The 23,873-nt window shown below is 46.0% G+C and overlaps 1 protein-coding gene across 1 annotated transcript in view; it reads right to left on the reverse strand.

The window, feature by feature from the left end:
• LOC8030150 (disintegrin and metalloproteinase domain-containing protein 10) overlaps nucleotides 1–10,422 on the reverse strand; it is a 194,690-nt gene extending 184,268 nt beyond the window's left edge. The window contains exons 1-2 of the mRNA XM_042292594.1: nucleotides 10,375–10,422; nucleotides 8,455–8,628 (exon numbers count right to left, since the gene is read on the reverse strand). Of these exons, the coding sequence (XP_042148528.1) occupies nucleotides 8,455–8,628; nucleotides 10,375–10,422 (222 nt within the window). The remainder of the gene's footprint in view (nucleotides 1–8,454; nucleotides 8,629–10,374) is intronic.
• Nucleotides 10,423–23,873: the final 13,451 nt, after the last annotated feature.

Below are 23,873 nucleotides of genomic sequence, written 5' to 3' on the forward strand. Positions count from 1 at the left end.
GCAGATGCTTTGTTACAAAAGCCGACGGGGGCGCTCAAGGTCAAAACGCACGCGCCTCAGCAATAAAACGCAAAGAAAAGCACAGCAACGCAGATGCTTTGTTACAAAAGCCGACGGGGTCGCTCAAGGTCAAAACGCACGCGCCTCAGCAATAAAACGCAAAGAAAAGCACAGCAACGCAGATGCTTTGTTACAAAAGCCGACGGGGGCGCTCAAGGTCAAAATGCACGCGCCTCAGCAATAAAACGCAAAGAAAAGCACAGCAACGCAGATGCTTTGTTACAAAAGCCGACGGGAACGCTCAAGGTCAAAACGCACGCGCCTCAGCAATAAAACGCAAAGAAAAGCACAGCAACGCAGATGCTTTGTTACAAAAGCCGACGGGGGCGCTCAAGGTCAAAACGCACGCGCCTCAGCAATAAAACGCAAAGAAAAGCACAGCAACGCAGATGCTTTGTTACAAAAGCCGACGGGGGCGCTCAAGGTCAAAACGCACGCGCCTCAGCAATAAAACGCAAAGAAAAGCACAGCAACGCAGATGCTTTTTTACAAAAGCCGACGGGGGCGCTCAAGGTCAAAACGCACGCGCCTCAGCAATAAAACGCAAAGAAAAGCACAGCAACGCAGATGCTTTGTTACAAAAGCCGACGGGGGCGCTCAAGGTCAAAACGCACGCGCCTCAGCAATAAAACGCAAAGAAAAGCACAGCAACGCAGATGCTTTGTTACAAAAGCCGACGGGGGCGCTCAAGGTCAAAACGCACGCGCCTCAGCAATAAAACGCAAAGAAAAGCACAGCAACGCAGATGCTTTGTTACTAAAGCCGACGGGGGCGCTCAAGGTCAAAACGCACGCGCCTCAGCAATAAAACGCAAAGAAAAGCACAGCAACGCAGATGCTTTGTTACAAAAGCCGACGGGGGCGCTCAAGGTCAAAACGCACGCGCCTCAGCAATAAAACGCAAAGAAAAGCACAGCAACGCAGATGCTTTGTTACAAAAGCCGACGGGGGCGCTCAAGGTCAAAACGCACGCGCCTCAGCAATAAAACGCAAAGAAAAGCACAGCAACGCAGATGCTTTGTTACAAAAGCCGACGGGGGCGCTCAAGGTCAAAACGCACGCGCCTCAGCAATAAAACGCAAAGAAAAGCACAGCAACGCAGATGCTTTGTTACAAAAGCCGACGGGGGCGCTCAAGGTCAAAACGCACGCGCCTCAGCAATAAAACGCAAAGAAAAGCACAGCAACGCAGATGCTTTGTTACAAAAGCCGACGGGGGCGCTCAAGGTCAAAACGCACGCGCCTCAGCAATAAAACGCAAAGAAAAGCACAGCAACGCAGATGCTTTGTTACAAAAGCCGACGGGGGCGCTCAAGGTCAAAACGCACGCGCCTCAGCAATAAAACGCAAAGAAAAGCACAGCAACGCAGATGCTTTGTTACAAAAGCCGACGGGGGCGCTCAAGGTCAAAACGCACGCGCCTCAGCAATAAAACGCAAAGAAAAGCACAGCAACGCAGATGCTTTGTTACAAAAGCCGACGGGGGCGCTCAAGGTCAAAACGCACGCGCCTCAGCAATAAAACGCAAAGAAAAGCACAGCAACGCAGATGCTTTGTTACAAAAGCCGACGGGGGCGCTCAAGGTCAAAACGCACGCGCCTCAGCAATAAAACGCAAAGAAAAGCACAGCAACGCAGATGCTTTGTTACAAAAGCCGACGGGGCGCTCAAGGTCAAAACGCACGCGCCTCAGCAATAAAACGCAAAGAAAAGCACAGCAACGCAGATGCTTTGTTACAAAAGCCGACGGGGGCGCTCAAGGTCAAAACGCACGCGCCTCAGCAATAAAACGCAAAGAAAAGCACAGCAACGCAGATGCTTTGTTACAAAAGCCGACGGGGGCGCTCAAGGTCAAAACGCACGCGCCTCAGCAATAAAGCGCAAAGAAAAGCACAGCAACGCAGATGCTTTGTTACAAAAGCCGACGGGGGCGCTCAAGGTCAAAACGCACGCGCCTCAGCAATAAAACGCAAAGAAAAGCACAGCAACGCAGATGCTTTGTTACAAAAGCCGACGGGGGCGCTCAAGGTCAAGACGCACGCGCCTCAGCAATAAAACGCAAAGAAAAGCACAGCAACGCAGATGCTTTGTTACAAAAGCCGACGGGGGCGCTCAAGGTCAAAACGCACGCGCCTCAGCAATAAAACGCAAAGAAAAGCACAGCAACGCAGATGCTTTGTTACAAAAGCCGACGGGGGCGCTCAAGGTCAAAACGCACGCGCCTCAGCAATAAAACGCAAAGAAAAGCAGAGCAACGCAGATGCTTTGTTACAAAAGCCGACGGGGCGCTCAAGGTCAAAACGCACGCGCCTCAGCAATAAAACGCAAAGAAAAGCACAGCAACGCAGATGCTTTGTTACAAAAGCCGACGGGGGCGCTCAAGGTCAAAACGCACGCGCCTCAGCAATAAAACGCAAAGAAAAGCACAGCAACGCAGATGCTTTGTTACAAAAGCCGACGGGGGCGCTCAAGGTCAAAACGCACGCGCCTCAGCAATAAAACGCAAAGAAAAGCACAGCAACGCAGATGCTTTGTTACAAAAGCCGACGGGGGCGCTCAAGGTCAAAACGCACGCGCCTCAGCAATAAAACGCAAAGAAAAGCACAGCAACGCAGATGCTTTGTTACAAAAGCCGACGGGGGCGCTCAAGGTCAAAACGCACGCGCCTCAGCAATAAAACGCAAATAAAAGCACAGCAACGCAGATGCTTTGTTACAAAAGCCGACGGGGGCGCTCAAGGTCAAAACGCACGCGCCTCAGCAATAAAACGCAAAGAAAAGCACAGCAACGCATATGCTTTGTTACAAAAGCCGACGGGGCGCTCAAGGTCAAAACGCACGCGCCTCAGCAATAAAACGCAAAGAAAAGCACAGCAACGCAGATGCTTTGTTACAAAAGCCGACGGGGGCGCTCAAGGTCAAAACGCACGCGCCTCAGCAATAAAACGCAAAGAAAAGCACAGCAACGCAGATGCTTTGTTACAAAAGCCGACGGGGGCGCTCAAGGTCAAAACGCACGCGCCTCAGCAATAAAACGCAAAGAAAAGCACAGCAACGCAGATGCTTTGTTACAAAAGCCGAAGGGGCGCTCAAGGTCAAAACGCACGCGCCTCAGCAATAAAACGCAAAGAAAAGCACAGCAACGCAGATGCTTTGTTACAAAAGCCGACGGGGGCGCTCAAGGTCAAAACGCACGCGCCTCAGCAATAAAACGCAAAGAAAAGCACAGCAACGCAGATGCTTTGTTACAAAAGCCGACGGGGCGCTCAAGGTCAAAACGCACGCGCCTCAGCAATAAAACGCAAAGAAAAGCACAGCAACGCAGATGCTTTGTTAAAAAAGCCGACGGGGGCGCTCAAGGTCAAAACGCACACGCCTCAGCAATAAAACGCAAAGAAAAGCACAGCAACGCAGATGCTTTGTTACAAAAGCCGACGGGGGCGCTCAAGGTCAAAACGCACGCGCCTCAGCAATAAAACGCAAAGAAAAGCACAGCAACGCAGATGCTTTGTTACAAAAGCCGACGGGGGCGCTCAAGGTCAAAACGCACGCGCCTCAGCAATAAAACGCAAAGAAAAGCACAGCAACGCAGATGCTTTGTTACAAAAGCCGACGGGGCGCTCAAGGTCAAAACTCACGCGCCTCAGCAATAAAACGCAAAGAAAAGCACAGCAACGCAGATGCTTTGTTACAAAAGCCGACGGGGGCGCTCAAGGTCAAAACGCACGCGCCTCAGCAATAAAACGCAAAGAAAAGCACAGCAACGCAGATGCTTTGTTACAAAAGCCGACGGGGCGCTCAAGGTCAAAACGCACGCGCCTCAGCAATAAAACGCAAAGAAAAGCACAGTAACGCAGATGCTTTGTTACAAAAGCCGACGGGGGCGCTCAAGGTCAAAACGCACGCGCCTCAGCAATAAAACGCAAAGAAAAGCACAGCAACGCAGATGCTTTGTTACAAAAGCCGACGGGGGCGCTCAAGGTCAAAACGCACGCGCCTCAGCAATAAAACGCAAAGAAAAGCACAGCAACGCAGATGCTTTGTTACAAAAGCCGACGGGGCGCTCAAGGTCAAAACGCACGCGCCTCAGCAATAAAACGCAAAGAAAAGCACAGCAACGCAGATGCTTTGTTACAAAAGCCGACGGGGGCGCTCAAGGTCAAAACGCACGCGCCTCAGCAATAAAACGCAAAGAAAAGCACAGCAACGCAGATGCTTTGTTACAAAAGCCGACGGGGCGCTCAAGGTCAAAACGCACGCGCCTCAGCAATAAAACGCAAAGAAAAGCACAGCAACGCAGATGCTTTGTTACAAAAGCCGACGGGGGCGCTCAAGGTCAAAACGCACGCGCCTCAGCAATAAAACGCAAAGAAAAGCACAGCAACGCAGATGCTTTGTTACAAAAGCCGACGGGGGCGCTCAAGGTCAAAACGCACGCGCCTCAGCAATAAAACGCAAAGAAAAGCACAGCAACGCAGATGCTTTGTTACAAAAGCCGACGGGGGCGCTCAAGGTCAAAACGCACGCGCCTCAGCAATAAAACGCAAAGAAAAGCACAGCAACGCAGATGCTTTGTTACAAAAGCCGACGGGGGCGCTCAAGGTCAAAACGCACGCGCCTCAGCAATAAAACGCAAAGAAAAGCACAGCAACGCAGATGCTTTGTTACAAAAGCCGACCCCTATTGAAAATGTTTCTAAAGGGCCCGTCAGCCTTGAAGGATTATGGGACCTCACAGGCCTTCAAAACCCTTCAAAAATACCCTACAGAAAAACCCTTCAGGGATGCCCCATAGAAAAACCCTTTAGCCCCACAGCCCTTCAACCCGTCAGACCCTTTAGCCCATCACCCCTTTAGACGCGCAAATGACTGTGAACCATAGACAAAATGCAGTTCAAAACATTATTCAAAATTTATTGCAGACATTTAGTTTTACATGCATATTATAACTCAAAAAGGTGATAAAAAGCAACGTGTGTTGAAACCCGGCGCAAGGAGCGGTAGACGAAAGAGATCACATCAAACAGGGACAACTGACTTCTTTATCACAAAGAAAAATATATTTCGAAGTACTCACAATGCCGCTGGGTATATTCCTGACGTGCGGTAGTTCAGCTAATAAAACCGAGCAGGTGTACCTCACGTACACATACACAGTCTTAGTAGGCGCGTTTAGCGAAAACCACGAAGTCGCAAGCGCTAGCACCCGCCGCCGTTGAGAAATCCCGAGCACAGTCACGGTTTCGTCCATGATGACAATACGCCGGCGTCTTCGGCGTATTTTTCGCTCGCTGGATGCTTCTGAAGTCGGACGGACGAAGAGGCGCAAAAACCAAGTCCGGAGAGCGACCGTCATCCACCGTCTCAGGGCCCACAGCGCCATAATCCCGGTGTGCAGGCACAACATGCGGTGGGACGCTGACCCCGACTGCCAGGCTTTGCAGCGAGTAAGCCGACACCGGCCACCATCTCCTTGAATGCGCTGAACACGACGGCGCTCGAACGGTGCTGAAGGCGGCCAGCGCCGAACTATGGTGCACCTGCGGAACCAAGGAAGAATCAAAAGAGACCAAGGGGCGAGCCCTGAAAGGCATGCATGCTCACCTTGCTGGAGGAAATCGGTCCGCTCCAAAAATCCGCTGTGTGGGCTAACCGGAACTGTCCACGAGCAGAGAGAAAATGGCTATACTGGCGGCTGGCCTCCCCCGCTTGCACACACCACCCTCTCCCGCCGACCGCTGGGCTGGCAGCCCTGCACCCTCTCCCCATCGCCGGGCTGAGAGAGGGGCAGTGTGACTTGCTTTTGGGGACCGTCTCCCGTGGAAGAACCGGTTCCCGGAACGAGTCGCTCCCGCGTGGGTCCCTCTTTCTGGAAAGCGCGCAGTGGTGTCAGCTTGTTTATTTTATTTTTTTTTTTATTTATGGTTCCACGGATTTCGCCTCCAGCGGACAGGATTGCGTTCGCCTCAAAACGCCGCTCGGTCAACACCACTCGGCCAGCGGCTCGTTGATTCTCTACGTGGGGCGGTCGCCCTCAGTGGCCTCCTTGGCGACCGAACCCCCGGGCAGTGACAGACGACCCACTCGTAATTGATAGAAGAGCAGTACTACAAATCTGACCGTACATACATACGATCGGTATTCTCCAAATACTTTTTTCCCCGTAGCGTACAATAAGGCTATATTCTAATTCTGCGAAATGTGTTTTCTCGACCTAAGCTGTGGCCCGCCGACATCTTAAGAAGCCTGAAGGTTTTCCCGACCCCATTAGAAAAGTTCTTGACAGGCTTCCAGACATGTCAAGGCATTGTAAAGGGGACTTCAGACATTTCAGGAAAGCCTCTGACGGGGCCAACGAACCCACCAGGGAATATCGGTGCACCTTTCAAACATCACAAGAATTCCTGAAGTCCCTTTCACACCCTTTAAAAAAATCCTGAAGTCCCATCAGAGCGATTTTCAATAGGGACGGGGGCGCTCAAGGTCAAAACGCACGCGCCTCAGCAATAAAACGCAAAGAAAAGCACAGCAACGCAGATGCTTTGTTACAAAAGCCGACGGGGCGCTCAAGGTCAAAACGCACGCGCCTCAGCAATAAAACGCAAAGAAAAGCACAGCAACGCAGATGCTTTGTTACAAAAGCCGACGGGGGCGCTCAAGGTCAAAACGCACGCGCCTCAGCAATAAAACGCAAAGAAAAGCACAGCAACGCAGATGCTTTGTTACAAAAGCCGACGGGGGCGCTCAAGGTCAAAACGCACGCGCCTCAGCAATAAAACGCAAAGAAAAGCACAGCAACGCGGATGCATCGTCACGGAAGGCGTGGAGCAAGCGAGGCTCGCCGCGCCTGCGCAGAGGGAAAGCGTGATGTCACCGCCGGAGCGCCGTGTGCGAAAGGAAGACGGGGCGCGCTGCTTGTTGGAATGCGCTGCATGTAGGAATGCGTTTGCATTCCTACATTTTGTACACTGTATTTGATGAATCAGTAACCAACGAACCCAGTTTTCAACTCTTGCTATTTCTTTTTTTTTTTTGCTGAGGGACAAAGAGGCGCGTTGCCATCAATATTAAGTTAAAAAAGAAACAAAAACGTGGTACTATTTTAAATTTTGGTAATACATTTGTTTCGGAGATCCATCTGCCCAAAAATTTGTTTTCGTTAAAAAGATATGCTTGCGTCCGGCACCAAACTCATCTTCGTTGAAGTTTCTTTTCTTCTTCCTTTTTTTCTATTGCGAACTAACGGTTGTTGTTTTCCCTTTCAAATTTCGACGAATTGTATTTAAAAAAAAAGAACAAGAGCGGTAAAAAATATGTTAATATAAACACAATGTAAATACATATTCAAGCCATTTCTCAACATAGTCACCGCACAAATTTAGGATGTTATTATGACGTTGCGAAAGCTTTTGGGTGCACTCCTGTAGCCGCCGAGGTTCTGAGAAATTCCCTCGCGAGTTCAACAAGATGAAGGGTTTCATCTCCCTCAAAACTCTGATTTTCGGGTATTGTTAGAATATGTATCACTTTTAAAACCCCAGTACGATTGAGGATTATTTTCTTACGAGCTTTTACCAATTAGCTAACTTTCCCCACGCATTTGTAAAACTAACCGTAAAAAAGTGAGAAAAAAAAATAAAATATTCAAAACGCTACGACAAATTTTCTTATGAATTCACTTTAAGGCCGCGTTCACACTTGCGAAAAACTCTTTCTTGTCGCCGACCGAATTTAGTGGGCGGAAAAAGACGGCGCCGTTCACATCTGCTGCCACCCGTCGCGTTCGCAAGGCTCCGGTCTCTTGCGGATATCAGAGCAGACTGCCCCTGGATCGAATGGTGATCGAAAAAATGCTCTCGCAGACTTCCCCTTGCAGTTAACGCTAACCCACAGTGCCGGGGAAATGCCTAACATTTCCTTCGCAATACGAGAAGGCAATAATAGCATAACGAGCAAACGGGGACAACCTGTGTACGTGCCACCCATGCCAATTTTATTCCACGGATCTTCGTTCACATTTGTTGCCGTCTGCGGAGTGCGCGGCGCCAGCGTCTCTCAGTTTCCCGAACAGACAAGGGAGTTGACGAGAGCTCCCAAACCTCCTCCTCGCCCGCGCGCGTCTCGTCGCCATCGTCGCCAGCTGGCGGCGGGGATCTGACGACAGCAAGCGCCACTTCTCCCGGGTGTTATGATTGGCTTGCGGCGAGAGAAAACCTGTTTCCGGCGTTCGAAATTGGTCCCAGAGCGATCTTGCTCTCGGCCGGAAATTTTGCCTGCCTTCGTCGCCGGGTGTCAGAATTCTCGCGGATCTGGCCGCCGGTTCCCAAGTGTGAACGAGGCATAACATTAGGTTATTTTTCCGCCGAATTTAGAGGCAGTAAACGACTTGTCGCGCTCACCTTGAGGGATTGCACGATAAACTTGATACCGACGATGCCTCCGAAATCAGTGGAGGAGTAGATTGTGGTGGCGGTGTTCACGTGAGACGCCACAATGTTCGTCAGGTAAGCTTTGGCGGAAGCGTCGTCAGAATTTCGGCGATAGTAGTTGTACAGCACGTGGTCTACGATTACCTGCGGGTGCGGCAACCGGAGTATTAGGACGCTATACTTTCGTTTTAGCTTTGCTACAAGAAATGTTTGAAATTATGTTTGTTTGTTTCATTGATGTCCAACTTGAACACCATTGATGTCGAAGTTGAGGAGAGGTTTCAGCATATATTTTTTCAAATAAAGAAACTTACCATTTAATAGCCTTTCTTTTTTTTTCTTTTTTACATTGTTAGGGTAGTACAAAAGAACTATGGCGTCCAGGACGGACTCTTAAATTATATTTACACTTTGCAGTCTGTTCTTATAAAACAAATATCTCTTGATATTTAGTGGCTAATTTGGCTCTCAAGAGCTCTGAACGAAAATCAAAAAGGAGTAAAGTGCCAAAAGCCTCGCGTTTAAAGAAACGGAAGTGTGTGTGAGGGCGTTTCTTTCAGCTTGTAATAGATCGGCTTGCGATTATACTTGCCACATTACCTCCAAACGGATATTGAAGTCTCTTGGATGCGGGACGCCTTCGATCTCGCATGTACACCCGCCGGCAATATGAAGGTGAACACCTTACCTGGTTTCCTGCCTGTTTTACGGCTCCCTAAAGCTATGTTAACTCAACGACTCAAATGGTACGTGGCTTGTAGGTCTAATTTGCGTTCTAGCCCTCTTCTGGAACAGAGCATGTTCCAAAACTCGCAGGAGCGTCAAAAACCAGAAGAGGGCTGTCCACCTTCGTATCGCTCACGGGTGTACGTAAAACATCTCAAAGCTGCTGAATATTTTTGTCTATGTTCAAAATTTGCGTTCATGGCGTTTTGTAAAGACGGATTTGTTATTAGAAATCTTGTCGTGCATACTTATGTGGTAAGACTGTTCTATGAATTTGGCGTAATTTCTACAGCAGAAGCATGACTCTTTAAATATTTTCAATGTAGGTTAGAACACCCTGTAGACTTACCTAAACATTTCTAAAACCCAAGACGGAGGCTACGAGGAGGGGACAGACACAATGCGCCTCTAACACAGCTACCAAATTTTACTTTTTTATACCTGTGATCTCCACACCGCCAAGGTCACTCCCATCCACCCACGGTGGATAGGAGTGACCTTGGCCATTGTGTAGAGGGCGTGGTTCTTTGTATCCTTCAACCCTTGGACCATTTTTCGTAGTTGTTTGTAAACTGTAGGCGAACTATTGGGCCGTGTGCAAGTGGAGGGCGGTGTGGAGGACAGGTATAAAAGAAGTGGCCTGAATAAAAATTCAGAAGCTGTTTTTAGAGGTCTTGTATTTGTCCCCTCCTTGTTGCCTCCGTCTCGGGTTTTAGAAATGTTTAACTTAAACCAGCTCGTCTGGCTTAGTAAGTTATCTCCACACTTACCTATGCTATCAAATAGGCATAAAACACTTCCTGGCCAAATAAATGAGTCCTAACTCAACCTAAAATAAATTATATGCCTAGTATTTCTGCGAAAGTCTTAAAAAAATCTACCAATAGGGTGGATTAGGAAAAAAAACTATTTTCGGGAACAAACTGCCAGCCACGGCGCACATCAGGAATGGCAAAAATTAAACACACTAATAAGCTAAATAATTATCTAAGATTTACTCAATAACTTCTTTAAATTGTAAAAAAAGATATATGGTTCCAATTAAATACACGCTGAGCGCCATCAAAAACGCCAAATTAGAGGCGTCTCTGCGTCTTTTGCACTCGGCATGCCGCCAGCGTTGTTAGATCGATTTTTGAAACGACAATACCCGAGTAAAATCACCTGGAGGTGACAAAGTAGCCGCTTTTGCGTGCCAAGCTGAGCCCGCATCTTGGGTTTTAAGCTCCGTACCCTCGGTGCAGCCCCTTCGAGGACCGGGGAGGCGGCAATATTTGGTGACCGCCGAGGCCGCAGGTGCTCCTTGGAAACCCTGTCACGAGTGGACTGCACATAATACATACCAAAAGAAATTTCCAAATGCACTGCAAACTAAAAAAAAAAAGGTTTTTTTTTTTGTAGGTTTTAACGAACCGAACACTTCAACCGAAATGTATCATTTTTTTTTAGTTCGAGAACAGCTGTATTTCAAGGGACATGATTTTACTTTTTTTTTCAGACTCTCTTTGAACTAATTTGTTTATATCCTAAGCTAAAAGGTAGACGACTGCGAATAAAGAAAAAAAAAACTCTTCCAGTTTTTTTGTTTTTTTTTACCTAACTGTTATAGTAGAGCTTTGGCTTCGTACACTCTACGTTCTGACCCCTTCACCTGCATTTTTTGTACAGAAAGATGTCTACACTGAACTGCAATTTCCACGGCCTTTAACAATTTCCCACAATCACAGCTGAAACATTTACTCCTACAAGCTAGTTAACTCCAATCAGGGATGGGCAAAATCCATGCAAATATGTATCGAAATACAAATACAAAATACTTCATCCAAAAATGGATTTAATTCCAAATCTAATTACATTTCCAAAAAGCATTTAAGTACAAGATACAAATACAACCAAATGTATTTGGTCTCCTCCAAATACGTTTCCGAATACATTCCTCAAAATTTGCGTTAGCGACTTCAGGGCACCTGCAACGGGTTTTTGGGTATCTCATTTTAATTTTGCATCGAACACTCGGGAGTTAGTGTGCGAGGCTCTAGTAACGTAATAGAAATATAATCACAAAAAAAATTTAATCAGCTTGGACGTAATAGGTGAAAAAAGTACAGAGCTTCAAGCAGCTTTTTTTGTCGATTACATTTTGGTATAGACCAACAAACAACCGACACGACTAAGATGCGCAGCACTAGCTAGAGAATTTTTTATTGTCGCAACTCGCACCAGTTACGAAAATCTGGACGACCCGCGCATTTAGAATGTTCCAGGCAAAAGTATGGATGGAAATCAGGCTGGAAAGCATCACAAGTTGTCACAGGCACTTATTTAGCCAGTCTGCCTGTGAACGTCGATTTCGTCACTATTCTTGCCCTGGACTAGCTCCGTAATGACAAAGTCACTAAACGCTTGTGCTTGATTGAGAGACACTGCATTCAGTGCAGAACGTAGTTTTCTTCCTGCTCTGGACACGTCTTAGGATGAGCAAATTGAGTCGTGACAATAAATTTGACGGATGTATTTTCGCCCACAAAATTGTATTTAATTAAAATTGTATTTAAAATACCCACGTTTTAGTATTTAAATAACACGTCAAATACATTACCCAATTTGTAATTAAATACAAATGCAAAATACACAAAGTATTTGAAATACGTATTTCATATACTTGTATTTGAAATACTGCCCATCCCTGACTCCAATTAAGGTGCAAGTTAAGTTACAATCTAATCAGCAGTGTTATGGAGTATGCCACCACGTGGAACGCGGCAAGCCATTTTGAAAGATATGTTCGTCGTCCATTGCCTCGAGTTCGTTATATCTTTTTGTGGCAAGACATTTTATGACACGTGGCATCTTCGAAATATAAGGCACATGTTGTTCAAAGGAGCGTTCTTGTCGATTAAGGGAGCGCATGCTGAGTATTTTACCGCAATATTTTGCATCGTTCGCTACTTTCATATCTGTCATTTAACTGGGTATATAATAGGGCTGAAAACTTAATCGATTGCCCTAGCGAATAATCTATTATTGCTTTAATCACTATTTTTTAACCGGTTAAAGTTTGACTAAAAAAAAGGGAGCAAAAATTCAACGATTTTATTACGCAAGCCTACAACCGCGTGAAGGTAAACTTCAGGTGAAGTTTTCACTTAAAGTGAACTGTGGTGGTAAAATTCGTAACTCCAAACAAGTGGAAAAGGTTCTGTGTGCCCCAGCCACTTCAACGCCGTGCGAGTGTCCGTTTAGCGCAGGAGAGAGTGTTGTGAACATTCAAGGGAATTCGCTATTGCCGAAGAATATCTTTGGAGTGTGGGTGTCATCTTACCGTTTTCAGCTATACTTCAAGAATGATTCAAAATTTCAAATAAGACACTGCGCCGTTAATCACATTTTCAAAAAAGACAACAAAAAATATTTTTTTAAAGTCATTATGCAGGGGAATGAACTAAACAGATGAATCGATTAATTAATCAAATAAAGGTTGTCAATTAATTGGGCTATAATTTTTAATCGATGCCAAGCCTCAGTGTATGAACATCTTTATTTCATGTTTGCGTAATTCTTTGTCTTAATGGACACTTTAATTATTAAAAGCGACCTTTGTGTGCTTTAATTCAATATGAACTCACGTTATGTTGTCGCACAGTCGGCCAATCACGAGTCTCGGGTATCTGCAACAGGTCCAGGTCACAGCCCCTATGAGCTTCAAGGTGTGCCGGCAGATGAACGTCTTTTCCAGAGTAGATGACGGAATGGCCGACACGTTGCGACTGGGTTTTGTTGAAGTACTTCCACGATGGCTCTACGAAGAACTCTTGGCTGTCGCCCGTGCTGATTCGGCCGTTGAATACTCCGTTTATCAGAGAGCCGAATACCCGACTTCCAGGATCACCTGGAAAACAAATAGTGTATGAGTGTGTGCTGCTTGGCAAAAACAAAAAAGTGAATATTCCGAATAAAATTTTTTTATCGAACATCAGTTTTATTTTGTGGCGTTTCTGAATTTAATTCCGTGGTTATTATAGTGCCCTAAACGTTCTCGTTTCTATATGAAATCAGCGGTGTCAGTCATAACTGCCGTTAGTAGTACTTTACTCGAGCACTATCCTCAATTAAATTCACTCAAAATATCCTGTACGAGACTCAAAAAAACGTTAAAATTGGAATTTATTTAGGTTTTATCCCGCAGTAAATTCGGCATTCCTGAACATTGTGTCGCTAACCCCTCTGTAAAAATGTTGTGTGAGGAGGAACAGGGCTATTCATTAAAGATAATACACATACAATACGCGAGTAGTGTGGAAACCAACACTCATTTGAGAAGATGTCAGGCGAGAATACCTTCGAGGGTACCAGAATAGATGTGAGAGAGGTCCAGGTTGATAAATCCCTTCGAGTCCGTGGCGACAAAATTATTCGAGAACGCTGAGCCATCTCGGCGAAGCACGAGACGTAAATCCCTGGAAGATAAAACGTAACGCACTTTAATACAGTTCGACATCAAGTCTACATCTTAAAGACAAATAGTGAACGGGATATTTAAGTTACATTCATATCCACGACATTGACAAGGACCTTGACCGCCCAGCGCGTATGGCAGTTGTATCGATATTTATTCTTACGACATCATTATCAGTTCGATGTTATGTAGCACTGTGACCAGCGTGTGTTCTTTCAGTCCAAAAGCTCCGAAGCATGCCCTGGGCGCTCGCGTTGGCCAGCGCGAGCACTTCTTCGCTTCACCGCGTGGTCATCTTGTAGAGCTCCATATGATACACCCCCCCCCCCTTTTTTTTTTCTTAAATTTTAGTTACATTGCAGTTACGTTAGTTATAAGAAAAACCAAAAATAAGGGGGGGATGTATCGTATTGCGCTATGCAAGATTCGATGTTATCTTAAGGGGCATGGTTCGGAGCTTTTGGACTGAAAGGACACTCGCTGGTCACAGTGCTAATAACATCGAAATGATAATGATGTCGCATGAATAAATATCGATACTTAAAGATGAGAGCAATGCTTCCTTGAGACCTTCGTTTCCAATACTCATTGTTCTAGCGAACGAAAGGCGCGTTGAGCGTGTTCTGGGAAGTACCCAGCTTCTAGGCCTTCCCGTAGTAAGAATACGTCTCTATATACTCAGATTGTTAGGTGGGCTCTTTGCGCCAACTTAGCACCATTCCTTTGCGTTTGCATGGAAACATTTTGATCTCAGCAAAACAAAACTGAAGTCGTAGTGTTACAGAAATTTGTATCATGAAGTATTAAAAGCAAACACCGATTTTATAATCTTTAAAGCGAGCTTTAAGGACATAAAGCAACCAGCAAACGATGTTATAAAATATTGTCAGTTCATACATTATTAAAAGTAACTTGTGGAGATTCGTTTGGTCTTTCTTCACAGGAAGGAATGTGTAGTCGCCTTGCTAGGTTTTCTGGCCCATTCACGCAGAGACGAACCTTCCGTAATTGTGGAACCCCACTCTGCAGCCTCCCATCCGAGAATCCATGCTTTCGGAAACGGTGCCGATCGCTGGGTGAGGAGGTTTCGCGCTTTCTGTCGTTTTGGGACAAAGCTCCACTATCATTCCCGGCTTCTGGCCAGCCAGAATCTCTGAATAATACCCTGGCGGGGGTCGCGAGAAACCAAACGATAAGTGCGTCGGAGTAGCTCTCGGTGACGGAAAATAAGGTGTACGTTATGTTTCGATCCCGGTCATGCAATATTATGGTGGAAGATATACAAGGGCATATAAGGTATAAAATGTGTGCTCAACTAGCAGAACGATCGACGTAATCTGCACGCCATGCGCTGAGGGCCAAAATCTGCCGTCCCAGCAAAACAGAAGTCGAGCGGCAGATTCGTTTCTTACACCTATTTGGATGATCTTAATCGAAACATCACGTGAGAATAATTTCAACCATGAAGAGTTGCTAGATTTACCTCTTACGCACTTATTAAAACTGTTTTTCGCGACCAACCCTAGGGATTCTTTTCGGCTTCTTGTTGACCCTGAGAGCATGTCAAGCCCACTTTCTGCGTCTGGTGCACGCCCTGGCTCCACTCGCTCCTCGTATTCACCAAACTCCCTCTATATGCGGCTCTGATGCTTCATTGACACACACACACACACACACACACACACACACATACACACACACACACACACGCACACGCACGCACGCACGCACGTACGCACATTTATTTATTCTTTTTTTTTATTGACAATATATTTATTTTTTATTGAAGATTGACAAGTGCAGCCATAGTAATATTGTAAATAAAACGGGGAGCGAGTGATTTTTAAATTGATTACATCAAACTTAGGGGAAGGGAAAGGGAAACAAAGCCGGCGAAAAATCGGGCCAGGAGCGGGGATCGGACCCGCAAGCTTCGCCTACCCGGGGCGTTGTCCCGTATAGGCGAAGGTTGCGGGTTCGATTCCCGCTATATTACATAGCCTTCAATTTATTTTGATCGAATATGCACAGAGACTCTGATCCACTATTACTACGTAGTTCTTACAGTTTTTCTTGGTTTTCCAGAAGTCCTTCCTTCGTTTTGCACGTATATCCCCCATGCTGAAAAGCGCCGACGTCGTGTTCGCGCCAGCAATGCATGATCATGCACATAAATACATGTACGACGCCGTTTTGGCGCCATTTTGAATGTGACGAATTTGAAAGAAAAAAGCCGTAACAGACCATTTCTTTTATCTTCGTGACTGAGAAATGTTCAAGCTACCTAGTCCGTACAAATTATTCGGGATATTCACTCTTATAATCGAGCGCAGAAAGAAAATACACTCACTTTTCCCCATACAAATACATTACAGGAAGTCAGTTTTCGACTTACTGCTGTCTGCTTCAATTTTCGATAGCACACTAGCGCTAGTTTAACCTCTAGCGTACATTATAATAACTCTATGTCTATGCCAATCTGGCCCACTGACTCTTTTATTGTCCTGTCGCTTTTCAGTCCCCTTTTTGCCCCCCTCCATTACCTTCAGTCCTCTCCTGGCATACCTGGCTGGCTTGTCCTCATGAAGAGGACCAGCTCGGTATGATGTGGGAAGCGCAGCACATCTTGAGCTTTAAGTTTGCGGTCAATAATAAAGTGATTCTTTCTCTCTTTCAGTTCAAAAGCGAAATAAGAATTCAAATGATAATGACGTGTTTGGGATGCGATAATTCTAAGCTTCCACGGATCTTTTACAGCGGCAGCTGTTATGGGCTCATCCCCCCGGTGTCGAGACGGCCGTGAGCGTAAACGAATTCACTTTCCCCGCTGGCGGAAAAATTGACGTCACGTGACTTATGCACCAATTCAGTTTCTCCGTTAAATTTAGCGGAAAAATTTATGTCACGTGTCCCAGGCACCAATCAGTTTCCCCGCCAAATTGCCCCGAAAATTGGTGTCAAGTGATCTCGAACCAAAACAGCTTCCCCGATAAATTTAGCGGAAAAATGAAAGCCGTTTAAAGCTCCCTTTAACGCCGAATTAGAGCGCAGCTCTTGAGGAGGAGGAGAGAAAGGTACGGACAGGGGGCTATGCCCCTCCTCTCCTGCTCGCCCCTCCCCCCTTTAAGAAAATATTTTCCGCTAGATTTAGCGGAAAAAAATCCCCGCTAAATTTAGAGGGGGAATTTTTTCCGCTAGATTTAGTGGGCAATTTTTCCGCTAAGTTTGGCGGGGAAAATTTCCCGCTAAATTTGGCGGCGAAAATTTTCCGCTAAATTTAGCGGAAAAAAAATCTCCGCTAACTTTAGCGAAGAATTTTTTTCGATAAATTTAGCGAGGATTTGTTTTCGACAAAATTTAGCGGGGAATTTACCCATCATGCACCGCGCGGTTACGCCGACGCCGACGCCGCTCAAGCCGGAAACGGGCGCCTAAAAGCTGCGCTCTAAAAATTAACGTCACGCGGCCTATGCACCAATCCAGTTTCCCCTTTAAATATGTCGGAAAAATTTGGCGACGGCGTGAGTGTAAACGAAAACAAACAAAAAAACTTCCGCTGTCTAAACGCATCACGCCGTATAATCGTCCCCCAATGTTTTAAGTACACCATAAAACCTCTCATTCACAAGTGACAATATGTGCCGTCCCGGCACTCAATGGCCACGAACGTGAATCCAAATATTCGTCGACGTATTGATTGTAGACGAGCGCATACGTCCGAGTGACGCAGTGCTCGTGTCCAGTGCTTGGGCTCGGTTCGGCTGGCGTGCTTGGGCACCACGGGTGCATCACGGTGAAAAGGCGGAGAGTTTCCGAAGGAAAGAGGTCAAGAAATAGTCCGCTATACTTGCAAATGTTCGTAACGAAAAGCAGGCTTCTGGCTTTCTACCCTCGTGTACAATAGTTTTCTTTTGACCCCCTAAACGATGTGCGATTTGTAAAATTCCAATTTAAGATTATTTATCACAGCCCAAAATAATTTCACTGTCTATTTAATATTTTCATGCCTCATGTATCTGATGCCACCAATTTTGTGCCCTTTGCAAAAGAAGTGCTTGCCTTTGTCGCTTTTTTGGAGGTCCTCAGCATCCTGCGCGCGACCGATCTCAGAAATAGAACAAGAGTGCCGTGAAAAACAATTACAGGCAGAACAGTTCACGAGGATCAAGCACGCCCTAAAGTGTGCTGATGTTGATTGCATTATTCATACGTCTAACTCTCAATGTCGTCTTTGCAGCACAGCACGTGCGTGCAGCAGCTTTTGAGGGTTCTGTTATGATAGCACTGGTTGGCCAGCAAGAATATCTAGAGCACAGTCACGGTCATGCAAACGATATCCAACGAACATTTGGCTTTTCAAAGTAGTGGATCCTCCGTGCGTAACTTGCGTGATTTGCGTGCGCATTTCGTTCCTTCTCAAAGCGGTACGGTCCTGCTGTTTAGAGTGATTTGGAAGGTGTGATTCCTCACCTTGTCTTTATTACTATAATCTACCCCTGTCTGCGTACAATTACGTGACACGAGTGAATAAAAACGTATCTTACGAGTAGCGTTGGAGCAGCGCCGGGAACGCAAGTGCCTAAGTTGAGACTCGCCATATCAATGAGGATCGAAAGTGGTCAGCCTCATAGCCCGCGTGTAGTTTTGAAACGCCTCCACTAGATGGCGCAAAATTCCCGGAATGGTTTATTTATGCGCTTATGGAGCAAGTTCTACGGCGAACTAAGTCTTCAGCACTCCATATTTCAAGCCGAAACGGAGGTACCTGATTAGCAAAACTATAAAATGTCAACATTGTATCACAATATCAGGAACGGACTGCTTACTTAAAACGTGACTACCCTGCTCTATAGAAACACTAACCTGCCGTAGGCTTTGAAACGGACGCGGGTGTCTGCCGTGTCTGCAGCGTAGCGCTTGATCCTGGCGTGGCTTGTTCTGGTAGCGTGCTGCGGCGAGTACGACAGGGGTTCATAGTGGCGAACGAACAGGCTCAGCCTACCTGAGGAAAATGAATCGCGAAAGTAAAATATTTCTTTGGAGCCGTGTCCTCGATTAATTCCAACCCGAATACACCCAGTAACACATGCATAGTCTGACATGAGCACTGAGCCATACATTTCCGACTGGTTCCTGTTATGACCCAACAGGCGGGTCCGACGTCCCTCCGCCGTCGTAGCGCTGCTGTCGGCAAGACATATGCGCAGACGTTTCACTCGAATCTGGTACTACGCACGCAGGATCATCCAGTTTAACGCGGGCTTGTTTTTAAATACAGCCATGACGTACACAGGCACGTGCTTTTGTTTTGTATAGAGTAAGGCAGCTTAGTAAAATATCCTATTAAAAATCAAGCAACGAGGATCTCAGTGAGTAATGAGAAACCAAAAACGTAAACAATGCCCATATATATTACAGAGAGTTTTAGTTTAGCGTACGCTGCTAAACTGCATCCCCTGTTGACTCGCGCAGCACCATGCTCCAAAGTGACGGCAAGAGCTCCCGACAGCAACGGAATTCGTTGCATTCGCTAAAACTAAAAATGACTAATGTCTTCTTCCAGAAACCCGCATGAAGGTTCTTAACTATCTGCCACAAACAAAACAACAACAGAGGAAGCCTCTTTTATCTCGGTTTACAAGAAGTAATGTTCGACACTGTTAAGGGTAGCATGAAATGATTTTAGAACTTCTTCCTCCTTAGCTTTCCTCCTCAACTCAAAAGCGAAATGAGGAATCACGTGGTCGTGAAGTGCATGAGAAACGGTGCGCTGACTTCAAGCTTCCACCGTTCTTCTTAAGCACTTTATGGAACTTGTCATTCGCAAGCGATATTAAGTGTCGTCACGGCACTTACCTCCCACGAGCGCGAATTCAAATATTCGTTGACGGATTGATTGTTGACGGGCGCATACGTTCGCGTAACGCAGCGCTCCCGTCCAACGCGACCCCCTCGCTAGGCTGAGAGAACTTCCGTTTCCAATAGAAAGGCATTCTTTGTGCCAAGGCCTCGTGACTTCTGATGTTGCTAGCCGAGTCCAGTCAAGTTGAGGAGAAAAGCAAAAGACTGTTTTCATTTTTTTTAAGTGGGGCATTAAAACGGAAACGAATTCCTGCTTTGGGTTCTATGAACATTGAACAGTTATTGGGGTCTTCATTTGACAAAAAGCAGAAAAATCGATTCATGGTTCCTTTAAGGTCACCATTCCATTGATCCTTCATCCATTCGAAGGTAGTTCATTCAGTAATCTTGGAATACACGTCGACGGGAGGTATTGGTAGAAAGCTCGCACCAAAAACTTTTCCAAAGCACGGCCGGACTGATTTCGCGCTTGCTACCTTACGGCATCTCCAGTGAGGCATGTCAGCACAAATGATTGCAATGCGGCACTGACACATATCATGTTGCGTGACACCTAAAACTGTGGTGCAGAAAAGGAAAAACATTTAGTCGGAGGCCCTTCGAGCTTAGTCGAAGGTCCTTCGAAAGTCCTTCCACTAAAACTTTTCTTTTCAGCACCGCAGTTTCAGGTGTTAAGCAACATGATTAGCTACTATACCAGCTCGCCTGCGTGCTCACAGTCTTTCACATACATATAGTTGACTAGAAGCGTTACTGAGCGGCCGGGAGCCGCGCCGTAACGCGACCGTAGGAGTTTTACTACTTTACTCGGGAACATCTCTCTGTGCATATTCAGGCCAAGGTACGAGAGAACATTTTTGAGAGCCGTTTGGTTCATCCTGTTCAGTCTGTTCACAATCCTCTTGCGAAGCCAACATATCTGTCTTTTGCTTTAATGTTTTTGGCGCAGAAGCCGACTGCATCAAAACGGGTTTCTTTCGGGCTTTCTTGAGCGTAGACATTAGGTTCTTGAAAAACCCATCGAACATCATGGGCACGGCTCCAGGGGCAATGTTCTTTATTCAGCATTACGGTACATGATCATCCGGTTTAAAAAGCCTGCGGAGCACAACCCTAGAAGGTTTATCGGTGACATTAATGTTCTCCCTTAGCATCCTCTTCCGCTTGGTGCTTATCGATTCATCGCTGGGCAGCTCGTGAAAACACACACTAGAAGTATTTCCCAATATCGATTTGCACTTCAAGCGCACAGCAGTAAATCATTGTGCCACGTGAAGAGATAGAATAGTTAAGTCGTGGCGCCCCGCCCCCCCCCCCCCCCCCTCCCCCGCGCAGGAAAATGCACATGCTTTCTCCCTCAACAAAAACGCCTGATAAAAAAAGAATCGCACGAACCCAGTCCGGTCGTGTTCAAAGCCGGTTGAGTTCATCTAAGGTACCGTATGATAAATCTATACAACTCTATACTTGATTAGCCTATTAAATTATTTTAATTTCATGGACGACGTAATGTAAACTATACATATTAAACGAGCCAAGTGTGAACGTGAATGGTGATCTAGGTTAGTAATGGTGGATGGAGTTTCAGAAACCTTCATGATTTGCTGCCGCAAAACATTCTATCTCATTTATACCTAATTCAGTAAACCTTTACCAAAAGGGTCGTGTCGTTTTCTAAATATGTTAACCTGGTTCAAAAGCCAAAATTCAACAAGCTGCAAGTCTAAAGTTACCTGTCTGACACTTGAAAGCGGAAATCATTTCTGGATTTTCAAGCTCAGCTGTGTCAGTGTCTAATAGAATTGCGGTACATTTTGGAGCTCAAGCTTTGCAACCCCTGCTAAAACATCTCACCCTCAACTTAACGATCCCCCGCCCTCCCCCCTCGAAGTCAAATTGTAAGGGCGGAGGGGTATTACCGTTTACTAGAAGAAATGATCTCCTTCCGGACAAACGCAGTCCACATAAAAGTCTCAAAGTGAGCTATGTTAACATTCACCTGCTTTGGCTTCGTCGCTGAGCAGCAAGAACATGAACAGCGTCTGCTTGATGACGCACTTCTTCGTTGCACGTTGAACACCTGGACTGGGATAATCTGCGGCCATTGTTCAAATTTCCACTCCACGAAACAGAGGCGTGTTGTTTCTTTTGGATAACCCCAATGCGAATGACACAAGTGAACGAATACGCCGATTCTGTTGCTAATTAACGCTGCCATCCGAGCCCCATTAGGCACGATTGCGGGGAGCACGCCACGGGTCACGGGCCCTCCTCGAGGCGTTCTTTTCCAGAAAACGCCACGCGCTGTTTCCAAAGGACACGCGACGTGGCTTGAAAGGAAGCACAAACTGAAATATGTTGTACAGTGGGTTAGAAAGCAGGTAATAAGCGATGTTTTCATACTTTCATTCGTTCGTTTATTTTATTTTATTTCTGTTCAATTTGTACAGCGCGTCCCCAAAAATAATTACGGTATTTTTTTTTCTTTATTGCAATAATAAAGTATGCAGTTATAAGTGATTTTCTGAAGTTTTTGATGGAAATATAGGGCCTATTTTTTCTCGTTTTTGATAAATGGCGCCATAGAACTCTATGCATTCGAGAGCTCTGTCGGCTGCCATTTTCCTATTGAAAATTTTGAAAATCAGTTATAACGTTTGAGTAAAACGACGGTTACTGCTGAACCTTTGGCACGGGTTACGACCTTTAGCGCTACACTTGGCCGGATAATGAGCGTTCCTCGTTGCGTGGTTCATTTTTCGCAATAAAAACAAAGTTTTGTAATTCTTTTTTTCGGAAAAGGGGGGGGGGGGGGGTGATTGGACAATAACAATGCACATACAGTAATTGGAGTCGTAGCCATAGACATTTGAAATATACGGTATGTTCGCTGCAGATGGACAAGTTGGACTATGACAAAGAAACCGAAGTCTTTAATGTGCATCACGACGCACTATACTTCATCTAACAAATGTGTAAAGTTCAGACAAAGACGCAGGCACGTAAAGCTAGGTCAGCACAATGCTTTGTTAATGCAAAAACTCGCGCACTGGAGCAATACCATCTAAAAGGCAAGGGCTACGCCTCCCTCCCACACGTCATCACTATATAATGGATTCATGAAGCATCGCTTAGCTCACGTCAGCGTCGCCGCTAACGTGTTTTTCAGCGTCTCGCAAGAAGCAAGACGCTAGTGCGCGCGGCAACTTAAAAAAACTTACGGCCCCGCAGCTATGCGCCGTAGTGTCATCAAGCTTCATTCCAAAGCCACGCGCTCACGTCAGCGCCTTTGCTTTTTATGCAAACGGCCAAGCGAAAAGGAAGTCAACTTTGTGAATAATTATACGTGAGCGGTCAGAGTGCCCTTACGATATATGACAACAGTGGTTCGACGCTGTAAAGGGGAAATGTAGTCGGTGCAGTACAACCATTCGAAGTCGGCTCGTTAAAGTTTGGCCAGAGAGTATAGTATGCGACTTCAGCACGCGTTGACTGCACCGTGTTTTTGACAGGAGATTGGGTCATGCCCCTACTGATGCACTTAAGCTGCGCGGAAAACAAATAATTCCGTTAACTCTCTTCTAAAGCTGTTTAGTGGGGACTTATCGCGGGCGGGCCCTGTGGGCGCGTGCTCAATTCGTTTTCAAAGAGACGGCACGGGCTCCCGCCAGCAACGCAAAAGTCTTGCATGCGATCCACAAAAGTTACACTGTAGCGCTCTCTAAAACGTTTGCGACAAATTATTAATACGCCTCAATTTTTGCAACTCATAAAAACGTCAAAAATGGCGTTGTGGCGTTGCCGAATGGCAATTTCTCTCAAAGGGTTGCGTGGTTGTATTGTATTGTAGTGTAAGGGAGAAATGCCCGTGCTGGAAATCTCATTCTCCCATGACGAGGAAAATTCTCGCACTGACGGGGAAGAAAGGAGCTAAAGAGAAGAGAATGTTGGTGGGTGAGAAGATTTTGGTGATGCGTGAAAGGGGGTTGTAATAGCTAACTGCATTGGTGTGGGGAAATGTGTTTTGCAGGAATACGTTAGATGTCGCCTTCCGGGTCTGTTTATTTATCCGTCAATGTAGATACGAACAAAAAATAAATAAAAATAAAAAATAAATAAGAAAAAAGAAACACTTCCGTCAGCACGAAGTTTGTCGGCGAACTGTTTCACCGGTGTCGTACATCGGCATCCACATGGTAGCAATGGTCTGGCGCGTTCAGTTCAGTTTGTGTAGTGACAAACCTTTTTGTGACTTTTCGCGTTTTTGTCGTCCTTTGTTTAACGGGAGTTTGGTGGGGCTGTGCCAGATATCTGCTGATCACCCCGGCTGCCTTCAATTCTTCGA

The sequence above is a fragment of the Ixodes scapularis genome, unplaced genomic scaffold (assembly GCF_016920785.2).
Source record: "Ixodes scapularis isolate PalLabHiFi unplaced genomic scaffold, ASM1692078v2 PGA_scaffold0__279_contigs__length_252992795, whole genome shotgun sequence".
NCBI lineage: Eukaryota > Metazoa > Arthropoda > Arachnida > Ixodida > Ixodidae > Ixodes > Ixodes scapularis.